Source organism: Micropterus salmoides, unplaced genomic scaffold (assembly GCF_014851395.1).
Source record: "Micropterus salmoides isolate LMB-PRFRI ecotype aquatic unplaced genomic scaffold, ASM1485139v1 Ms_hic_scaffold_6, whole genome shotgun sequence".
NCBI classification, from domain to species: domain Eukaryota; kingdom Metazoa; phylum Chordata; class Actinopteri; order Centrarchiformes; family Centrarchidae; genus Micropterus; species Micropterus salmoides.
Genome location: NW_024044348.1, coordinates 5,927,051 through 5,946,950, shown reverse-complemented (window position 1 = coordinate 5,946,950; position 19,900 = coordinate 5,927,051). Strand labels below are relative to the sequence as shown.

At 37.0% G+C, this 19,900-nt stretch overlaps 2 protein-coding genes across 4 annotated transcripts in view; both read left to right on the top strand.

Moving 5' to 3' along the window:
* Window positions 1–1,303: 1,303 nt before the first annotated feature.
* On the top strand, window positions 1,304–13,656 carry ero1a (endoplasmic reticulum oxidoreductase 1 alpha). Its single transcript, XM_038701968.1, has 15 exons — window positions 1,304–1,660; window positions 2,879–2,998; window positions 3,130–3,213; window positions 3,304–3,345; window positions 4,496–4,572; window positions 4,727–4,800; window positions 5,552–5,672; window positions 6,649–6,710; window positions 6,826–6,852; window positions 6,962–7,054; window positions 7,783–8,029; window positions 8,772–8,841; window positions 10,316–10,402; window positions 10,527–10,663; window positions 11,862–13,656. The coding sequence occupies exons 1-15, from the start codon at window positions 1,589–1,591 to the stop codon at window positions 11,920–11,922; spliced, it is 1,374 nt and encodes a 457-aa protein (XP_038557896.1). The 5' UTR covers window positions 1,304–1,588; the 3' UTR covers window positions 11,923–13,656.
* A 1,131-nt stretch (window positions 13,657–14,787) lies between these two features.
* pacsin3 (protein kinase C and casein kinase substrate in neurons 3) overlaps window positions 14,788–19,900 on the top strand; it is a 42,002-nt gene continuing 36,889 nt past the window's right edge. For 2 of the 3 annotated variants that reach the window (XM_038701970.1, XM_038701969.1), the window contains exon 1: window positions 14,788–15,241. The gene's annotated coding sequence lies outside the window, so the exon portion shown is untranslated. Of the gene's footprint in view, window positions 15,242–19,105; window positions 19,125–19,900 lie in introns of those variants that run through there. The other variant, XM_038701971.1, reaches the window with a different exon arrangement.

The following is a 19,900-nucleotide window of genomic DNA, read 5'->3' as shown; positions in this document are numbered from 1 at the left end:
CACAGTTTAGGTAGATTTGTGTTAGACAGTTACACAGGTTTTAAAAAACCTGTGTATTGAAACTATGCAAATAATTCTAATTTCTTTTATTTTAGTCCTCTATATACTCTCTCCACTACACAGCAGATATAATACTATATGCTGTGTAGATAATGGATATTTTGTACCTGCATTTCTGTACATTTACTGTGTAATATAGGTAATGTTTGAAATTATTTCTTAAAATCTTTCACATTCACATCCGTTCAGTTTTTATGTACCATATATCTGGAACAAACTCCAAAAATCCAATAATACAATTTTGCTGTAACTGTAAGTTCTTTTAAATCAAGGCTGAAGACTTGCTGCTGACTTTTATTTAATCAAATCTAAGGCTTTTGATTAATAAACTGCACTGTAACTTTAACTCTGCTGTTTTATCTTGTTTTTTATGTAATTCTTTTAAAAAATTGAATTTAAATGCATTGTTATATTTCCCTGTAGCGTTCATGTTTTATGTAAAGCACTTTGAATTGCTTTGTTGTTGAAATATGCTATAAAAATAAACTAGCCTTGCCTTAAATGCTCAGGCAAAAGGAATGCCCTGCAACTTTAAGCCCATGCAAGTATATAAAAACGAAGCCAAACAATGCACATAAACAAAATGATGAAAACTAAAAACGTTTTATGTATTATAAAAAACACTAACACTTTTTTATTTGTTAGATTAGATTTAGTCACACCACTGTATTCATGTTTTATTTTATTTTTTGTATTTTAATAAACTCTTGACTGATCACACAGTTATATTATCTGGCAGATTACACATAATATTACAGTTTTACTCACTTACTAGTGTGAAATGTGCGGGCTGTCCCTTTAAATTTTTAATTAGTATCGTTTTGCTCCACCGTGTGTCTGACTTTTGGAATTACATTATATAGATTTTAAACTGAACACCCACAAGCACATGAACATTTAAATTAACTGTACAGCTGTACGGTTATCAGCACGGTTACAGCATAGACTGTATATAAAAAGGTTTACAGATTTAAAAAAAACATTTAATGAAAATAGGCCTACTGACATTATCCTGTAGTAAAATAATTTGATATTTCAGTGTGGAAAACGTTTGCTTGTACAAAATATCCACAGCCTAATATTAAATTCTAAATATATTTGTTTTTATTTTTTTCTTTGTAGGTATTTATGTTATAGTCCATTGACGTTTACTGCTGCAGTCTAGTAGGATTTATTTTGGACATGCTGGAGGTTTCCGTCGGATTGTTTTGTGAGCGAACAGGAAGAAAATACACTTCAGTTTAAAAGCCTAATTAGGCTACAGACTTCTGGGATTCGCCTGTTTAAATGTGAACACACACCAGGAGGATCGACGTGATTACGGTATCAAGATTAAAGCTGCTGATCAATTTGTCACGTATCGCACGTAGCAGGCTTGAAATGACAGGAAGTAAATATCAGGAAGCAAAACTTCGCATCAGAACTGCCTCCACCCAGCGTGTCCTGTTAATAAGGAGGTGAAGCTCTGCTCTTACATACATACATACAAACATACATACAGAGTGTGGTGTATTTTGTAGAGGTCGCTATGAAGCTGGTGGTCTTCCTGCTGCTCCTCCTCCAGGTGTCCGGATCTGCAGACAGCAGCTGTTTCTGTCAGGTGAGCGACTCACAGTACGTGACATAAATACTATATAATAATGATAATAATAACAAACCCTAATCTTTAGTTTTATACAGCAAATTCAATATCCTGCCTGCCAATCTTCAATAGGCAACACCTGTGTGCTGTGACATCCACCTGCTGGAGCACCATGTGTTAAATGTCAAACACGCATATATGTCATACGTGCTTTTTATTTCTATGTAGTAGTTGTAGTGTCAGGATTTATGTCAAAATTGGAGGATTCCTACTTTTACAATAGGTGTCTGGTCTGTCAGATAAGAAACCAGCTAGAGCAGAGCGATGATGAACACTCATGTAATGCAGACAAATCATCAAACATCATAGGTGAACATGAGAGGTGAAAATGAACATGTAACACGCCAAATCTGTTGGTATAGAGAGTTATTTTGTTAACACACAAGGTCTTTAATGTCCTTTAATACAGAATCAGAATCAGCTTTACTGGATTCCTTTATAAGAAATGTACTTTGGTGTTTAATATTCACCATAGTAGGTAGAAAAATATAAGAAAGCTAAAGATAGAGACAGTACTGCAGGTCAAGTAATGATTAATATAAAAGTGACAATAAGATATCAAAAGATAAAAGAATAATAAATAAGATGTACAATGAGGTTGTTGTTTAAAGTACAGTTAGGGCAATACATTGTAGAAAAAATAAATTTACAGTATGAGAGTCAGTGTCAGTGGGGGTCCCGGGCCACAAACCTTCCATTATCATGTTGACAGGTAGTGTTTTAATGCAAAATCTTAATTTGAAAAGTAACCAGTAATTAAAGCTGTCAGCAGTAAAAAAAAAAAAAGCACAATATTTCCCACTGAAATGTAGTGGAGTACAAGTACAAGTACCTAAAAGTTGTACCTAAAATTTAACTTGAGTAAAAGTTACTTTTAACCACTTCCAATAATTCAGTGCACTCCTAACAAAGAGGGAGTTAATTTATCTTATTTTCTACAAATCAGGTGATAATCATTTACATTTATTCATTTAGCTGACGCTTTTATCCAAAGCGACTTACAATTGCTATACGTGTCAGAGGTCGCACGCCTCTGGAGCAACTAGGGGTTAAGTGTCTTGCTCAGGGACACATTGGTCTCTCACACCAAAGGCATGTGTCTTATCCACTGCGCCACCACCCCAGACCCAGTTTTTAATCTGTTGTTTGTGTTTTTTTCCCCCCCGTCTCATTCAGGTCACAGGTGACCTCGATGACTGTACTTGTGATGTGGAAACCATCGATGGCTTTAACAATGAGCATCTTTTCCCCAAACTTCAAACTCTTCTGGAGTCTGACTATTTCAGGTTCTACAAGGTAAGGTGAACTGATGAACACGCGAGCCTTTAAACTTGTGGGCTCCCCGTTTTAATATAGTAAAACAAGCCCACACACACACACACACACACAGATTAACTGGACTTGTGTTGGGACTTGATCCTCTGCAGGTGAACCTGAATAAGCCGTGTCCGTTCTGGGAGGCCAGCAGTCACTGCGGTCTGAAGGACTGTGCTGTGAAGCCCTGCTCTCCTGTGAGTTCCCCCTCTCTTCTACCTGCTGTAAACAAACCAGTCACCTTTGTCATTCACACCAGACTGACTAAAACTCTTGTCTGTACACAGAACGAGGTGCCGGAGGGGATCCGATCGCCCTCGCACAACAAGGTGAGTCAGTCAGGATCGGCTTAAGCGAACTGGCAGTCTGGGGTCCATCAGTCAGACAGGTCCTTGAATGAACTGCCCGTGTTTACTCTCTCTGAGATCTGGTTTCATTTAAAATAACTGTGTTGTGTGTGTTTGTACAACGTTTTTTTTTTTTATAGTACCCATTAGCAGCTAAATCTCCAGATGTTTAAACCATGAGCTGGGGGAACTGTTGATTTGGGGATGCGGTAATGAAAATAAAAAGTAATTTAAGTAACACCCAAACAAACATACTTTATTATTCTTTTATATCTTATTGTCAGTTTTATAATTTATATTTACGATTCTTGATCTGCAGTACTTGCTTTATCTTTCTTATATTTTCTACCCACTATATTTATTTTTATGCACCAAAATACCAAAACATATTCCTTGTATGTGTAAACCTGCTCAGCAATAACACATAATGAGACTGTAACAGCAAATGTTGGGTTGCTATGCAAACTTTATGGATTTACAGGAGAAGGAAATATAACAAAGAATTGGGATTGTAAAAAAAAAAAAAAACAACAACGCACATAAAACATTTTGGGCTAATTAACAAATAAATGTATTAATAGGATTAAAGGGCTTTATGAAAAAAGTGAAGGGATTACAAACATTTATAAGAAACACCTTTATAAAATTACATTTGAGCAAGTAACAAATTGCATAATTTAGAGGCACTCTAGCAAAGTTTAGGTGTTACAACAAATGATAATTTGGGAGATGCTATATTAATTGTTATATATACGGGTTTTGCGGTGCTTTTAACTCATTTTTGGGATTCTGAAAAAGTTTAACTTTGGGGATTGTAACAAGAAACAATTCCTAAGAATTGTATTTCACTTGATTTTGGGCTGTAATAGTGTTTTGGGATTGAAGAATTGCAAATTTTAGGATTGTAAAAAGTACTTGGTATCATTGAAATGATTCTTAAAAGGTGTTCAACAGTCCTTTGAATACATCACATCAGGAGTTTAGTTTATTATACCATAGTGTGTAAAGAACAATGAATCAGGCTCTTGAACTCTTTCTTCTTTCACTCGGTGCAGCTTTCAGATTCATTATTTTGCTCAAATTACAGTTAAGAGTAAATAATGATTTTATTTGTGTGTGTGTGTGTGTTCAGTATTCAGCAGAAGCAAACAAACAGCTAGGTGACTGTGAGCAGGCGGAGCATCTCGGCGCTGTAGATGTCTCTTTAAGGTGAGTGCTGTCAATCAAGAGAACAGAAGATCACTGAGCAGACATTACAGACAATACATGCGTTGATACTCGTGAAAATACAGGGTTACACATAAAGTTCGTGTGTAACATAATATGTAGAGGTTGACAGACTCTCTCCGTTTTCATTTTACAGTGACGAGACCAGAGAGGCTCTGCTCAACTGGAGCAAACACGATGACGAGGCAGAGCGCTTCTGTGTGGTTGACGGTACAATTTAATCAATTAGTTGATCACATGACCGACTGAACAAACCGCAAAAGCAAACATTCATGTATTTTGATTACTAACGCTGTAGTACACTTTACCATATCCCGGATATAAAAGTATAGATACAAACAAATGTTTTGACACAGACCTGCTGATTGACACATTTATCTATTCCCATAAGTTTTTTATTCTAGGGACATAATAATGGCAAACATATTTAGAGAACATAATGTAAGGAATATTTTTAAGGAACATGATGACAAGTATATGAAATTACTAGGGGACATAATTGAAAGAATATGGATTTTATGATGATAAAATACACATTTCTGTGACTATAAATGGAAATAATACATACATTTTAGAGAATGTGAAGATAAAATGCAGCTTATGATGTTAAGTATTTATCATTTTTAGGAAAACATAAGTGAGAGTGTAAAAAATGTTTAGTGACTTTAGGGAACGGGATTAAAGGAATGAATATATAATTTTTAGGTAATATAATGAAACACAAATTCCTTTTGTACTGGATTTCTTAACAAGTTTATTGCTATTCAACCTTATGTATTATTATAACGCTACACAGGTGTCTGCTAGTGTGTAAATCTCATATTCTGAACAAAGCAGACTCCCTACATGCTTCACATATTCCTCCACCTTTTTACTTTTTGTTTTCCCTGGTTTGGATTGCACTTACTGCTGACAACAAGATGTTAGACTTACAGCTGACTAAAATGTTGCTGTGTCTCAGACGAGCAGTCACCAGACTCCCAGTATGTCGACCTGCTGCTGAACCCGGAGCGCTTCACGGGCTACAAAGGACCAGAGGCCTGGCAGATCTGGAACAGCATCTATGAGGAGAACTGCTTCAAGTAAACACAATTGCAGCTCAGATTAGTGGAGAACACTCTCTTTAGATTTTGTATTTTACATAAAGAACTCCATCCCAAAACACAATTAAAATCTTAACGTCAGCACGCTAACATGCTCAAATGTGACCTGACAGTGAGGCTAGATGATATATCAGAGGATTACCAAAGTTATTACAATTCATCCTGAGGGGAACATGAATGTCCATCCAATACTTGAGATATTCACTTTGAAACACAAATGTCAACCTGCTGGTGATGCTAGTGAGTTCGGGGATCACCAGTCATTAGGATTTATAGGAAACTGATAAATGAAGCAGAGGTGGAAGATGTATTCAGATCCTTTATTTAAGTGAAAGTACTCATGCCACACCTTACTTTAGTAAAAGTGTGTAAGATTATCAGTAAATGAAGTTAAGGTAATAGAAATAAAAGTACCTAGTGCAGTAGGAATCTGATGTTTCTGGATTAATATTACTGCTGCTTTAACGTTTATGTTCCATTTTACTGATGTAAATGTTGGAGGTTGAGCTCATTTTAACTACTTTATATACATTGATGGGTAGTTTAATCTACATCAACGCATCGTATTCTATAAGATCATCAAATGTTGGAGTGTCGCTTCTTTAAAAGTGAACTTTCCAGCCCCGTTTTCAGCTTTGTGACGAAGAATTTTCCAGCTAGTCCAATAGTCCATAGTTTATTTGGCTGAAGAAGGAGGAAGATTATCACTAACACTCAAATTCTAACACTGGACATTCACTGGGTATGAAAAGTTGTAATCTGAAAAAGAACTAGTAACTGAAGTACCGGTGGTCAGACTGTAGTGCAGTTAAAAGTAAAATATTTGCCTCTGAGATGTAGTAGAGTAGAGGTATAAAGCTGCATACAATGGAAAAACTCAAGGAAAGTAAAAGTAACTCAAAATTGTACAGTACTTGAGTAAGTTTTACTCTCTCTCTTTCCTTCCCCCTCACAGACCATATACTATCAAGCGACCAATAATTCCCGACGCGTTCCACATCGGCTCAGGAAGTGAAGGTAAGCGGCCTCTGCTGTCACATCACACCACGATTCACCTCATTAGGAATGAGAATTCTTACCGGGTCTCTGAAAACAACAATGTTGGGTTTATTTTATTTATTTGTTCTTACAGCAAAGACCTTCTACAGCTGGCTGGAAGGTAAGCTGGCGTTTCACCTGAAGATGTTTGGCACAGGGAAATGCTGCGTTGTTTTTTTTTTGTCCACTTCTTGGTCTACCCCCTCTGCTCGTGTCTCTGTCTCTCTCAGGCCAGTGTGTAGAGAAGAGAGCTTTCTACCGGCTCATCTCCGGCCTCCATTCCAGCATCAACATACACCTGAGCGCCAGATACCTCTTGGATGGTGAGACACTCCAACACTTGCACAAACCCTCACGGACTCATTCGGTCATTTATTCTCCATCCCCTTTTTGTTAAAGTCAGCAGCAAGACAGAAACAGGACTGAATGTATGTAATTTATACTGTCAATACTTAAAAAAATAACAGACTAATCTCAAATAATAGCTGGGAAAATAATGAAGAATAAAATGACCTGTACTATATTAGCTCAACTGAAATACTCCTTACTGACTGACAGACTGAGTCATGATTGCGTCTACTTTGCGGCTCTTTCACAATGTTTAAAGCACCGTTAATGGCATTCAATACTTACACAATAACATTTAAAAATTCCAGTGAAGAGAAAGGATTACGCCACGCTGAACAAGTGGGAGGCTTTTAATATAAAATAGTTGCAGCAAACAGTAGTCACAGGAGAACCGATCAGAAAACAGGGAGTTGCCTTGTTTAAACATTAGATACTCTAATAAAGACCTGTCTCTACTATCAAAGGCCTAAATAAAGTTTATTTTTATTAAATGTCTCCAGTTTAGGTCAATTAACATTCTGCCTATCATTCTGGCGGTACCTTCATAGTTAGCGTACAAATATCACACTGGTATGAATCCTCTCATCTAACTCTCATAAAAAATATCTTTTCCTTTAATGAACTGTCCTGTCTTTATCCAGTACAAACAGAGTCTATGTTGTTATTTACTCCTAACCTTCCCTCTCTGTTTACCCCTTTTTAGACAGCCTGTTTCAGAGCAAGTGGGGTCACAACGTGTCGGAGTTCAGACAGCGTTTTGACTCGGAGCTGACGGCCGGAGAGGGCCCCAAGAGGCTCCGCAACCTCTACTTCCTGTACCTGATAGAGCTGCGAGCGCTGGCCAAAGCTCTGCCGTTCTTCCAGCAGCCTTCTTTCCATCTGTACACCGGCCGACCTGAGGAGGACCAGAAACACAAAGAGCTGCTGCTGCACATCCTGCAGCTGGCCAGGTCAGTCTGAGGCCCGATACTGAGCCTAGAACAGAGCTGTTATCAGGTTCCCAGTAGCTCTGGATTTAATATAGTCCCTTTTTTTTATCAGTTTATTTTAGTCTAGAGTTCTACATCAGTATTCATTCTGCTCTATAATGTTCTTTTGTGTGCAATTTTAAATTAAAAAGGAAAAACCTAAATAAAAGAGTGTAGAAACAGAATCAAATGCAGATGCCTCTGTGCACCATGGCTCACTGAACAGTTTGCTGGATTTGAAAATTATGTGAATAAAATGCTACGGCTTTAAAGTCACCAGAGCCCAGCCCAGTTTCACAACTATGGAAGATTGTGGATCAATGAGTAAGACAATGCTTTCAACTGACATCCCCATGACACCTAATGATATTATGTAAACCGCTCTATGTTCTTTTGTTATGTCTGGCTATGTTTGTGTTTCTTTCTCTTTTTTTGTCTCTCTTGCAAAATAAATGTTTAACTCAAAATTGATTAAATTAAGGTGGAATATATAAATGAGGGAATATCTTGTGGAGGAACAGGATTCATCCCCCTAATACACCGTTCCACAGGGACGCATTGAAGCTGTTCATTTTATAAAGGTGCTAGTGGTGGGAGCAACATATAGATTGCACCCAGTGACATTAACATTTATTAACTTCTCATCAGTGTAGTTTCTTGTGCTGCTGTCATATTTATTGCATAACCTGGCAGTTTGTGGTGACTTTCCTGCACACTCTTCCAGATCTTTCCCTCTGCACTTTGATGAGACGTCACTGTTTGCTGGGGATGAAATCGAAGCGGCCAAACTGAAGGTCAGCAACCATTTATAACCCTTTTGAACCTGGAAGCCGTAGATTGAAAGTCGTGAACAGACTGATGACTTCGTATTCAAAGAGAATACTACTGAATTTATCAAGCAAGGGCTGTTTAAGCTCATATACCATACAACTTCAATTAATAGCCCTGGCTTTTATTTCCTTTAATCACTGACCCAGCCTGTTTGGGACAGGCGTCCGTATGGGACAGGACTTTAATTCCTTTTCCACAAAACTCTTGCTCAGCAAAGAGAGGAAATAGTCTACTATCAAATTGTTCATTTAAATACCAGTATGAATATTACTTAATAAAAACTAGGCTATCTAATGACATATAAATTATGAATCATCCAATTGCTCCAGCTCAGAGAGAGAGCGAATCGACCTCATGCACAGAGGGAGAGAGAGAGAAATCCGTATCAAAATACTGGCAGCCTACCTTAGAAAGGATGAAAGGTGAAGATTACCTTAATTATTTCAACTTGGATTCATTTTTATTTTGATCAGTGGACCCTTACGGACTAAAGTAATATAAATAATCAAGGAATGGACACATATTCAGACTTTATGACTGTGATGTGTAGCATGTCCATATTGACATAAGTTTAAACTTTTATATTTGTACGTGCAATCTAAGCAGCTTAGAAATAGCACAAGCTAGTGACCCGTTGGGCTTTTAGGAGGTTTTTTAACATCTATGGAACTACTATATACTAAAAAACGAGACCAGGCGTCTAATTGAGTCCTGCGTTTAATTGTCAAAACGTGTGGCTACACCAGGCCAGTAAGAGGGACAGGAGTCTAATTGGGACAAAGATTTTAATTAAAGTTTTACGTTAATTGAAAACTAGACTCTTCTTTTGTTACAAGAGAAAGTTAATTAAGTAAAGAAGAGTTCAGCCTCTAATTAAATATATCTACTCACCCTAGTTTTATACAGTCCGTGGTTTACATTTATTCATTTAGCTGACGCTTGACGCTGTTTAGGCCGCACGCCGTTGAAGGACACAGCGGTGGATTTGTCACAGTGGGGAGTTGAACCCGGGTCTCTCACACCAAAGGCATCCATCTTGTCCACTGCGCCATCACCACTCATCTGAAGTTGGTCCCGAAACTAAAAACAATGTGACTTCTCAACCTCCTCCCAAATACTTACATTGCTCTCAGAAATATTCTGTCCAGTTTCCGAATTTATATCAATGAAGTGTTTTTGAACCAATAATTCCAAAGGTGCGATTTAAGAGTCTTTATTGCCTGGATATTTATTACCAGGAAGCATTTAGAGGGAGTTCACAGGTTTTGTGGAAACCTTTTATTTAAATATTAAATGAGGTTGCAGTGAATCGATAAAATATTAAAACTGATTAAGAAAGGGATAAAGTGACTCTGGTGTTCTTTGTTATAGTTATAGTTTTAAAACATTTCTTTGGCCACCAAAATGACATGTTTCCTTCTGCTGTGTTAACGCCAGGAGGACATCCGACTGGCCTTCCTCAACATCTCCAGGATCATGGACTGTGTCGGCTGCTTTAAATGCCGCCTGTGGGGGAAACTGCAGGCGAGTCAGGAGGGCTTGAGAACATTTTGTTATATTAATGTGGGAAATGGTATAAACTGTGGGTAAATGTTATGCAGTCAAACCAGTATGTGTTTTGATCTCTGTGTCTCTCTCTCCTTATCAGACTCAGGGATTAGGAACGTCATTAAAGATTTTGTTTTCAGAGCGACAGATTGAAGCTCTGCCCACGTCTAGCCACCAGCGACCCGGTTTCCAGCTCAGCCGACAGGAGGTCGTCTCTCTGCTCAATGCCTTTGGAAGGTGAGAGACTCTGTCGGCATCATATGATAATTTGCACCATCTGTGAAATAACGTTTGTTATTTTAAAATAAACTCAGAGCAGCTGCTCACAGATAAACAAAAATACAAAGCACTTGGTAACTGAAAATGATTTGTACATGTTCCTCAGGTGAGTGTGTTCTTGAAACGTAACTCATTAACTAAGTAATTGTTTATGGCAATAAATGTTAAATGTTATGTCATGTTATGTCATTTTCTGAAATGGTGCGGGCAGAAACCCTTCATGTGTTTGCCCTCCAGGACATTTTTCTTCTTACAGGAAATTCAGACTCATTTCCATTAACAGTAGCTCACCTTGTAGAGCGCTACTCTACTGTCACTGTCAAATAAAGCAGGAAAAAAACTATTTTTGAGACGACTAAAGTCTGTTAATCGATGCAAACAACGAAATGTGTGGATTGCGTCGACTCGAGCAAGACGATGACCTGGTCTTTAAGTAACCTGAACCAAAATAATTTGAAACTTCTTGTATGACACCACGTTACAGCCTGATCTCATCTCTGATCCCTTGGCTATGGAGTAGATCCCCCGATCGATCCCTGTTGATCTGTAATTGTGAGTTTAATGGTTTATAGCATGACCTGCTTGTAGCCGCTCATTATGCGTTCTTTAGCTTTGTCAAGTCTCTTTTTTTTTTTAATCTCATCCTTAAGTTCTCAGATTTCTTCATTTCCATAAAGATGGTCTTCAAACTGACCGTTTCACCCTCCTCCTTGTTTCAGTGGTTCCTTATAGCCGGGTTAGCAGTGAAGCATTGTGGCTAACGTTAAGAGTTTCTTTTGGATGTATTTTTGAATTTGAAAATTTTTTTTTTTCATTATAGAACACGCATCTATGGAGTTGTATTAATTATTTTTTTAGTTTTAATTCTTCTTTTAGTTCAGTTGCAGGGATTTTTTCCTACCATACGCTGCCTCACTTGTTCTTACCAGATATCCATGCAAAACTCTATAGATTGTTGAAACTTGAAACTCAATCATGGTGGATTTTACACCAACTCTCAGTGAAACCCTCATTTAATCTGGACATTAACCAAAAAACCGAGCCTTGAGAAAAACTGGAGTTAGAGTATATTTGAGTCAAAACTAGAATTCAGTTACTGTGTACACTCCCCCTCTCTCCCCCGGGGATAACTGTCTCTTTGTGAAATGTCCCACAGAATTTCCACAAGCATCAGAGAGCTGAAGAACTTCAGATCGCTGCTTGCAGAGGAGCAGTGACGATGTCCAGACAAGTCCGGCTTCACCCGTCGCCTCTTCTGCCTTAGTCCTGCTGAAATATCAAGTCAGGGATTACCATCAAAGTTTAACATGAAGAAAGATCAGGGCCCTGGTCTTCAAATGTGGCTTAACCAATTCAGGCTAACATTCTGTTATGGGGCTGAAATAATCCTGTTTTTTATGCTCATCCAGCTAATGTGGTTCCTAGATGAAGTTATCTTGAATAACCGTGCACTTTATATTTTGAAATAAAGGTAAAATAGTTGAAACTGTGATCAGCATTCATATTATTGGCTTAGTTCTGATCACGTGATAGCAGTTACATGAGGTGGGATACCCTCCCAGCATGCACTGGGGCAATAGATTAATGGACGCAAGTTTTTTTTATGTGTATTTGCATTTTATGTGTTTTTGCATCATTTATTTCCTAAATTGTGCTCCACAATGTTTCCACTCTGTAAAACATGTTATCATTGAATTTGGTCAGAAATTAGTCCGAATTTTTTTTATATCTTTTTGCTGAAAGTGCCTCAAAGTCTTTGGTTTGTTTTTGTTTTTGTTTTGTTTTTAAAACTTATTTATTTTAAATTAGTTTTTTTCATATATAAGTAGACTTTAGGTAACTCTTCATTATGAAAATTAAATTGTGGTAATTGCATCAAAAGTGGTTTCCCAATAACCTGCATGTTCTCATTTAAAATCAACACTCTTTCATTATAAATCTAAGAAAGCAACCATTTTGTTTTTGGAAATGACTTAATGTTGTTTGGGGTTATGACAACGGTTCGAGTTTATTTGTAGACACGCTTCGAAGAACAACATCAACAAAAAAAATCCAGACTCGTGTCAAATTGTCAACTTTCTAATCCAGAAAGTTTAGTTGTCCACGTATGAAGAACGAGGCCCTGCTTTCAGTAGCTGAGTGGAGACTCCTGAGTTCATTTTTCTGTAAAGAATCGAGTCCTTTTTCTTGCATTAAAATGAAATTTGAAGTTTTGACAAGTCCCACTTTTGGTAATATTTCAACCTTCTTCCAGGTGCCTGACATTGCTATTGTGTTTAAAGAACTGTGAGTGAGTGAAACTGTAATAATGTAATATTAGGAGAGACTGAAGAGTGTAAATTGCTCTAATGGTAATATTTTTAGAAAATTCAAATGACTATTCTGCTTCTTTATATGAAAATGTGCTTTGACTAATTAAATATTTGCAGATAATGTTCATGCATGAACTGAACAAATTACAGCACAGTGGCCGATTTCACTGTGTTGTTGTGATTACACTGGTGTCCTGAGGGCGGCGCTGCTTGTAAAATAATGTTCACTGATAAACGAAAAATATAATTTGCTTTGGAAAGTCTTCATTGAACGCAAAGAACATGAGCAATGTGATACGTTGAAGAACTGTATGGGAATTAAATGAATATATTTTTATTTGATGATTTTCTTTATAAATATCATATGTTTTCATAAGACCATGTTCCTTAACCTGTGTGTGTGTGTGTGTTTTATTAACCCAGTTCTATTGTGGGTCTGGTTAATGGTGCCTTCAGGTACACCTCGAGAATTCAAATCTCCATTTTACAGCTTGTTCGTTGACGTTTATTTAAGATTTTAAAAACGTTTTTAATCAACACTGAAACGTGTTTGCATGCTGGTGGTAAATTTTAATAATCTGTCAAGACAGATCACAAAACATTTGTAGATTACATGAATAAAATTTGATGCACATAGAATTTCTTATTGAATTCCTTATTTGCTGATAACTGGCTGATAATTGGCTGATAACTGAAACTATGTTTGCTTTGGAGGAAAAGGAACATTATGAAAGTTTGTTTTTTTTTTGTTTTTTTTTTTACAATTTACAAGCCAACTCATCTTAGCATGAGGTGAATTTGCTTATTCAGATATCCACTAATATTGATACTTTTTGTTTGCAGGATTATGTAGTTATTTCTTTAACTTACATGACCATGGATCCTACAAGCATGCAGTAAATTGATATGTTAAATATGTGTTTTTAAATATCTACTAATGATAATGTCCAGTATACTATTTTTGTTTTGGAGGTAAAGAAACAATATGAAGTTACAAGCTAATTTACAGGCATAAGATAAATTGCCTTGTTAAATAAACTTAATTTTAAAATATACATTATTAATAACCATTTTAATTTTTCTATGTTTGGAGGCAAAGGGAGTTTATATTATTTTTGATAAATTATTTTTACAATTTACAAGCCAATTTATGAGCACGATATGAATTAGCTTATGTTTGGAGGGAAGGGGAAAGGTAGACTATATAGTTTTAATTTGTCTTCCTCATTTGAAAGCCTATTTATCTTACATGCATGTAATAAATTTGCTAAATAAATATAAATATCAACTACTGATGATTAGCTCAACTATACTATTGATCCTTTGGACATAGAGGAGCGTTATTAAGTTTTTGTAGTTGCTTTTACAATTTTCAAGCTGATTTATCTTACAGGGACAAGATGAAATTGCCTTTTTAAAACAAAATTATGTTTTAATATCCACTATTATAACGAATTTAAACTATTCTATGTTTGGCAATAAAGTTAGAATAAAAAGGGGGGTTTTGTACTTTTTTATAATCATACATGCACAAGATAAATTGGCTTGTAGAATATATCTAGAAGTACAGTAAAGGGAGATTTAAAAATATATTCTATAGATCTAATTGATTTTTATCTTTTTTTGTTATTTATGTGTTCATGTGAGGGGGGATGTTTTTCCTGCAGTGGCGGTTTTTCCGACGGTCCTGTGAGGCAGCACAGAGCCCTGCTGCAGACAGTGAAGGGTTAAACTCTGTAAGAGGATGAATGGATATTGTGGCGAGCAGCATCTAATTACACAGAGACGCCACTAGTCATCGGAGGGGGGAAGAAACGTATTATGTGACAGCAGAAACTGCCTTTCATCCCCGTGCGGAGAACACAAACTTACTTTATATTTTGTCCATCTCTCTCAGGAAATACAACTTTACTTTTTAACCGAGCATATATCAGGAGAAACCCCGAGGCTACGGGTTAACTTACCTCCTGCAAGGACTTCACTTCGGATCTTCTCATCGTATAAATGGCTGAAGGGGAGCAGAGGGTGACTGCGGAGTAAACTTGCAAGATGTCGCAGTTTGCGGAGGCTTAAAAATAAGACTAGCCGCTGTATTTTTTTTAAGTTCCACATCCGAGTGTTAATCTGTAAAGTCTGAGAGGTTAAGACACAAGGAGGGCGTGCTGCAGAAGCTTCAGGAGGACTCTGGTTTTGGTTTGTTCCTCCAGGTCGGGGAACGAAACAGGTAAGAGACCTCACCTGTCTGCAGCCCGCACTTGTTGACACTTGTGGTCTTTTAAAAAAAAAAAATAGTTGGCATCTAATTGAATGAATGGCATTAATTTGTGCTTGATATTAACATGCCGATAACAACTTTTGTTAATTTTACCCTCTGTTTTTAATTTAATTTTTTTTTGTCTAATATTGCTACTTCACTGGCTAGAAAGGTGTAGCCCTCATTATAGCAACATCCAGAATACAAGTTAGTGATTAGTTCATGTCCATGCAGATATGGTAAGGTTAGCGAGCTGAGCTGATATAAGTTAGCTATTCTCGCTTATATTTTAAAGCTGCACTAAGTAATTTTTGATCAGTAGGGGGCAGAAAAACTTAAAAACCGAGCAGAAGCAAAGCCCTGAGATTTTGTTAGCTTATCAAGTTGTTAAGTTTAAGGAATAAATTGACAGTTCGGGTGTCCAGATGAGAACAGGTGAAATTCGTGACAAGGGACAATAAAACCATAACACGTGAAAATCAAAGCTAATATTAATTGTTTTTGTTCATGAAGTCAGCCACCTGTCTGCCACTAGGATAAAACACAATGACTGTGAGTATGTAACTGTGTAAATCATGATCTATTACATGCAATTTATTTAATTCATTTCATCAGTCTGGAGCCTGTTACATCTGTTAGATATCTGCTGCAGCTACACTTCCCCTGTCCGTGTTTAGTCTAATTTCCTGGACAGGAATCTGGACAACTGCTTGTAATTTGGGACTGTCCCGACTCCTAATACGTTTTTTTTAAATGTCGCTGGTTAAATTTACAGAACAGTGGATACGAGTTGCCTCAAGCCTGATTGACAGGTCGTAATGGTAGCAACTTGTCAATCACAAGGTAGTCCCGCCCTAAAGCATCCCCTGCTCTATCGTATATTTTCCTCTAAATGGGACCATAAGTTACTAAATTAGCGTTAGGCTGTATTGAAGAAGACTTGAAACTAACTAATGAAATCACACACTCATTAGGAAAGTGTTTCTTTAGGTAATCAAGTTGAAAGTAGGGTAATTTTGCCATTATTTGTAATGGAATCAGACTTTTTTTTTTTTTTTTTAAACCCGGAAGTTCCCACTTGATTCATACTCACGTATACAAAATGTACAGGTTTAGTCTTTCTCCTTTTCCAGATGGTGTTGGATTCACCGAACAGTTTTTAACTTGTGTGTTTTTAAATGCTGGTTTAAGTGATTATTGACATACTTTTAGCTAACGTTTAGCGTAGTTGTTTTGACTGATATGTGTGTGTGTGTGTCCATCTGACGAATAGCTCTGTTTTGGTCTCCACCAACTCCTAAAACAAATATCCCTCTGTTTAGCTGCAATATGTTTTCTTCGCCAGCTAGTCACTTACTTTGTGTGAACCGTTGTGGAAGCAGCGTACAGTTGACTTGTCTTTTTTGTTTATTTGCATCGATGCAAATTTGTATGAAAATGTAAAAAAAAAAAAAAAAAAAGTCAGAGCAAAATTATAACAGGTTACAACGAATTAAAGAAGTCTTACAGCTGTGCGTGGTGTCAGATCCAAGAGGCTTGTCGTGCTTAAAATCTCTGGAGTAAAGTATGTGCAAACAAATGCAATCAGCTGTGGAAGTTTTTGAGAATGTAGGTGAAAGCTCATGACTCATAGATCCTAGTCATGTGTTCCTATTGACCATTGTCATATTTTTTGGTTTTGCATAATTACGGTTTAATTTTCATGATGGGTAATTGTGATAACATTTTTACATTTTGAAGCAGTGACATTTCTCATGACTTTTACTTTGGCAAAGCAGACAGTTTATAGGCCTCAAACCTTTTAGACATTAGTTAAAAATGCTGGGTGAATCTGACACCTCATGACGGCAAAGGAGAATCATTTTTCATTCTTTGTGTAAGTGTTGAGTGGGCGCACTCTCCCGTAACCACTAAAGGTTTCATTAGAGAAGGTGAGGTGATTTGTTGGCTTAAAAAAAAGTTTGGGAGTCCCTGACAAGCAGCAGTATTATAATAGGATCCATGGAGGGGCGGGGCAGGCAGGTACAAACTTTACCCCAGCTTCAGGCTTCAAATCCTGCCAAGCAAGCGGAATTTCATGGAAACATGAAATATGTGAGCGCTGACTGTTAACTCCCGCCCAGTCTCTGAGCTCTCCTCTGTTTGGCTCTTTTATCTGCTTGTGCTTTTTTAAAATTAAAACTTAAGAAAGTAAAAAGTTAAAAAATCGAAGCGTGCAGGAAGGATTATTCTGTGACGTGACTTTTTGTGTGGCCACATGGCAAACACCTCGCTACAGTTTTATTGTTTTTTTTTATATCGCATACTCAAAGAGTTTTTAAAACTCAGCTTAGTGGAGTAGAAGCAGTTTTGTTCCCATTCAGAATTTTCTACTTTTTATGATAATCTGTTAATCAACCCTTTTATTTATAATTTCATCAGGTGTGTAAGAATGGTTATGGACTTTGTGAAATGTTACGGTGAAATTAACCTAATAGAGTACCTAAAATGACCTGAAAGATTCAACAACAAAGACATTTCTATTCTACTCACCTAAATACTACTTTTGTAAAAAGTAGATAAACACATGTCTGCAGGATAAATGTAATTAAAGTTATTTTAAAATTAAACAAAGCATAAACTAGAATAAAAAAATTAAGAAATTAAGAAATTGCGCCTGGAAATAAATTGACTTTAAATTTACATTCAGAGATAAGGTATAAAGGGATTCCTTCAATCTGGATGTAGTCTATTTATTTTTTATTTTAAGTAGGGCTGTGACCGAAGATTACTTTCGTTATCGATTAATCGGCTGATTATTTTGGTCTTTAAAACCTGTGAAATATGTCCACCACAGTCTTCAAAAAGCTTTTTCTGTCTGACCAACGCTCCAAAACATAGTCCGTGTACTAGAACGCAACAGAAAAGCAATAAATACTCACATTTGAGATGTTCTGTCAAGTGTTTTTGCTTGAAAAATGACTTGAACCATTACTAGTGGTCGACTAATCAATTATTTGACTAATCGTTTCAGCTCTATCTTTTAAAAAAAACCTGCAATTGGGAACTTTTATGTTGAAGTTGTATTTTGTTAAATACAAATAAAAGTCCTGGGCTTTCTGCGAGGCTTGACAGCGAGGCTTCATGCAGTCATACTGGAGTCAAATTCGAACAGAAGGCGAAGCAGGTTCTGGGTTAATCTTTGGCATCATTGCCTGCAACGTGCAACAGATTGTGCCAAGCCAGCGTCCCACTTGCAGGCTGCAGAGCTTGCTGCAGAGCTAGGGAAGCTGGCTCGGAGGCGGTTCTTGCCAAATGTGGGCTCACTGATGTGGTTAGAGATGAGCTGGGAAGAACAGCTGTGTGTGTGGGAACAAGGCTGAGTTGTCCTTTTCTTTCAGTCTCTGGTCTGCTGTGCTCCGCCTCTCTATGATCTGCTTTCGTTTTGTTTTCTGTCCTCGCCTCGCCTCTACCAGAGTAACATCACATGGTCTGTTGTCAGTTAGACGCAGGGCCTCGGGCTGTCGGAGATCACAGGAGTGAGATCACAACCGAGTGGGAGTGTGAAATGTTGATTTTAATTGCTGAAGACCTGCAATTAGATTGATTTGATTCACAACTTGGCGATCCTGACAACATCAAATGTCGCTCTGTTGTTCAATGTGAGAATGTAATGTAACAGTATAATGAATCGCCATCATTTAAAAACAAGTCATCGCTCTGTTGAATGAAGCGAGTTGATGTTCTGCTTTCAGGTTTCCTCGGGACAGGCCTGTCTTTATATCTTGCTTCATCTGCTAACCAGTTGTTTCTGAGTGAGGAGGGCGGGGTTCTGGGCTCTAGTGACAAATTAGAACGGTTATCCAATCATCAGGTAATCAGAAAACCGGGCAATTATAAATCTGTATTGTGTTAACTGATGTGAAAAAACTGCAGCTGGCCGTTAGCTTTTAGGTGAAGTGGATCTTAACTCCAATATCTGAAAAAAGCCTTTAAAGCAGTAGTTGTGAATATAAATCTAAATGATATGTTTCTAATAATGTGAAGCCCAACACTGCTAAAACAAGAGCTTCTCCATGCAAAATGTTTATTTTTACAATAAGGTGGCATTGTTTTATATTATTCACAATATGATGTATCATAATTGTGCGCACAGTTATCATGACTGTTAAATTTCAGAAACAAAGACATCACAAATGTCACAACAACTAAGTATACAAAGCCAGAAATGCGAGACTGCAGAACCCTGTTGATAGATAACACCTCTGTTTTTGCATGTTTTTAGTCCCGTTTACTACAAATACCACAGACAGTGGTACAAATTTTCTTCTAAGCAGGTTTTCCCTCACCTAAAAGTGTTAAAATGAACTTCAGATACTTGAAACTTGTTGGAAATTGTTTATTCAACATAGTAAGTGTTAATTTTATTTCCTTATGATTGCATTGCAGTGTAGTTGTACGTGAGGATTGAGTTGAAAACATTTCCCCCACTCCTATGGCAGATTTAAATGCCTAGATAAAAACAAATCAAAGACAAAATTGAAATGTGATTCATCACATGTATTTCCTTTTTAATGTATACATTTACGGTCATAAGTAAATTAAAAACATGTTAACTATTACTGAACTTTCATTCTTGAAACAACGGAA

What these genes read in the sequence shown, in the direction of transcription:
- ero1a (XM_038701968.1), top strand. Translation starts at nt 1,589, where the DNA reads ATGAAGCTGGTGGTCTTCCTGCTGCTCCTCCTCCAGGTGTCCGGATCT. An exon ending in CTGTGAAGCCCTGCTCTCCT is followed by an intron (nt 3,214 to 3,303) that starts GTGAGTTCCCCC and finishes GTCTGTACACAG; the next exon opens with AACGAGGTGCCGGAGGGGAT. An exon ending in GCGCTTCTGTGTGGTTGACG is followed by an intron (nt 4,801 to 5,551) that starts GTACAATTTAAT and finishes GCTGTGTCTCAG; the next exon opens with ACGAGCAGTCACCAGACTCC.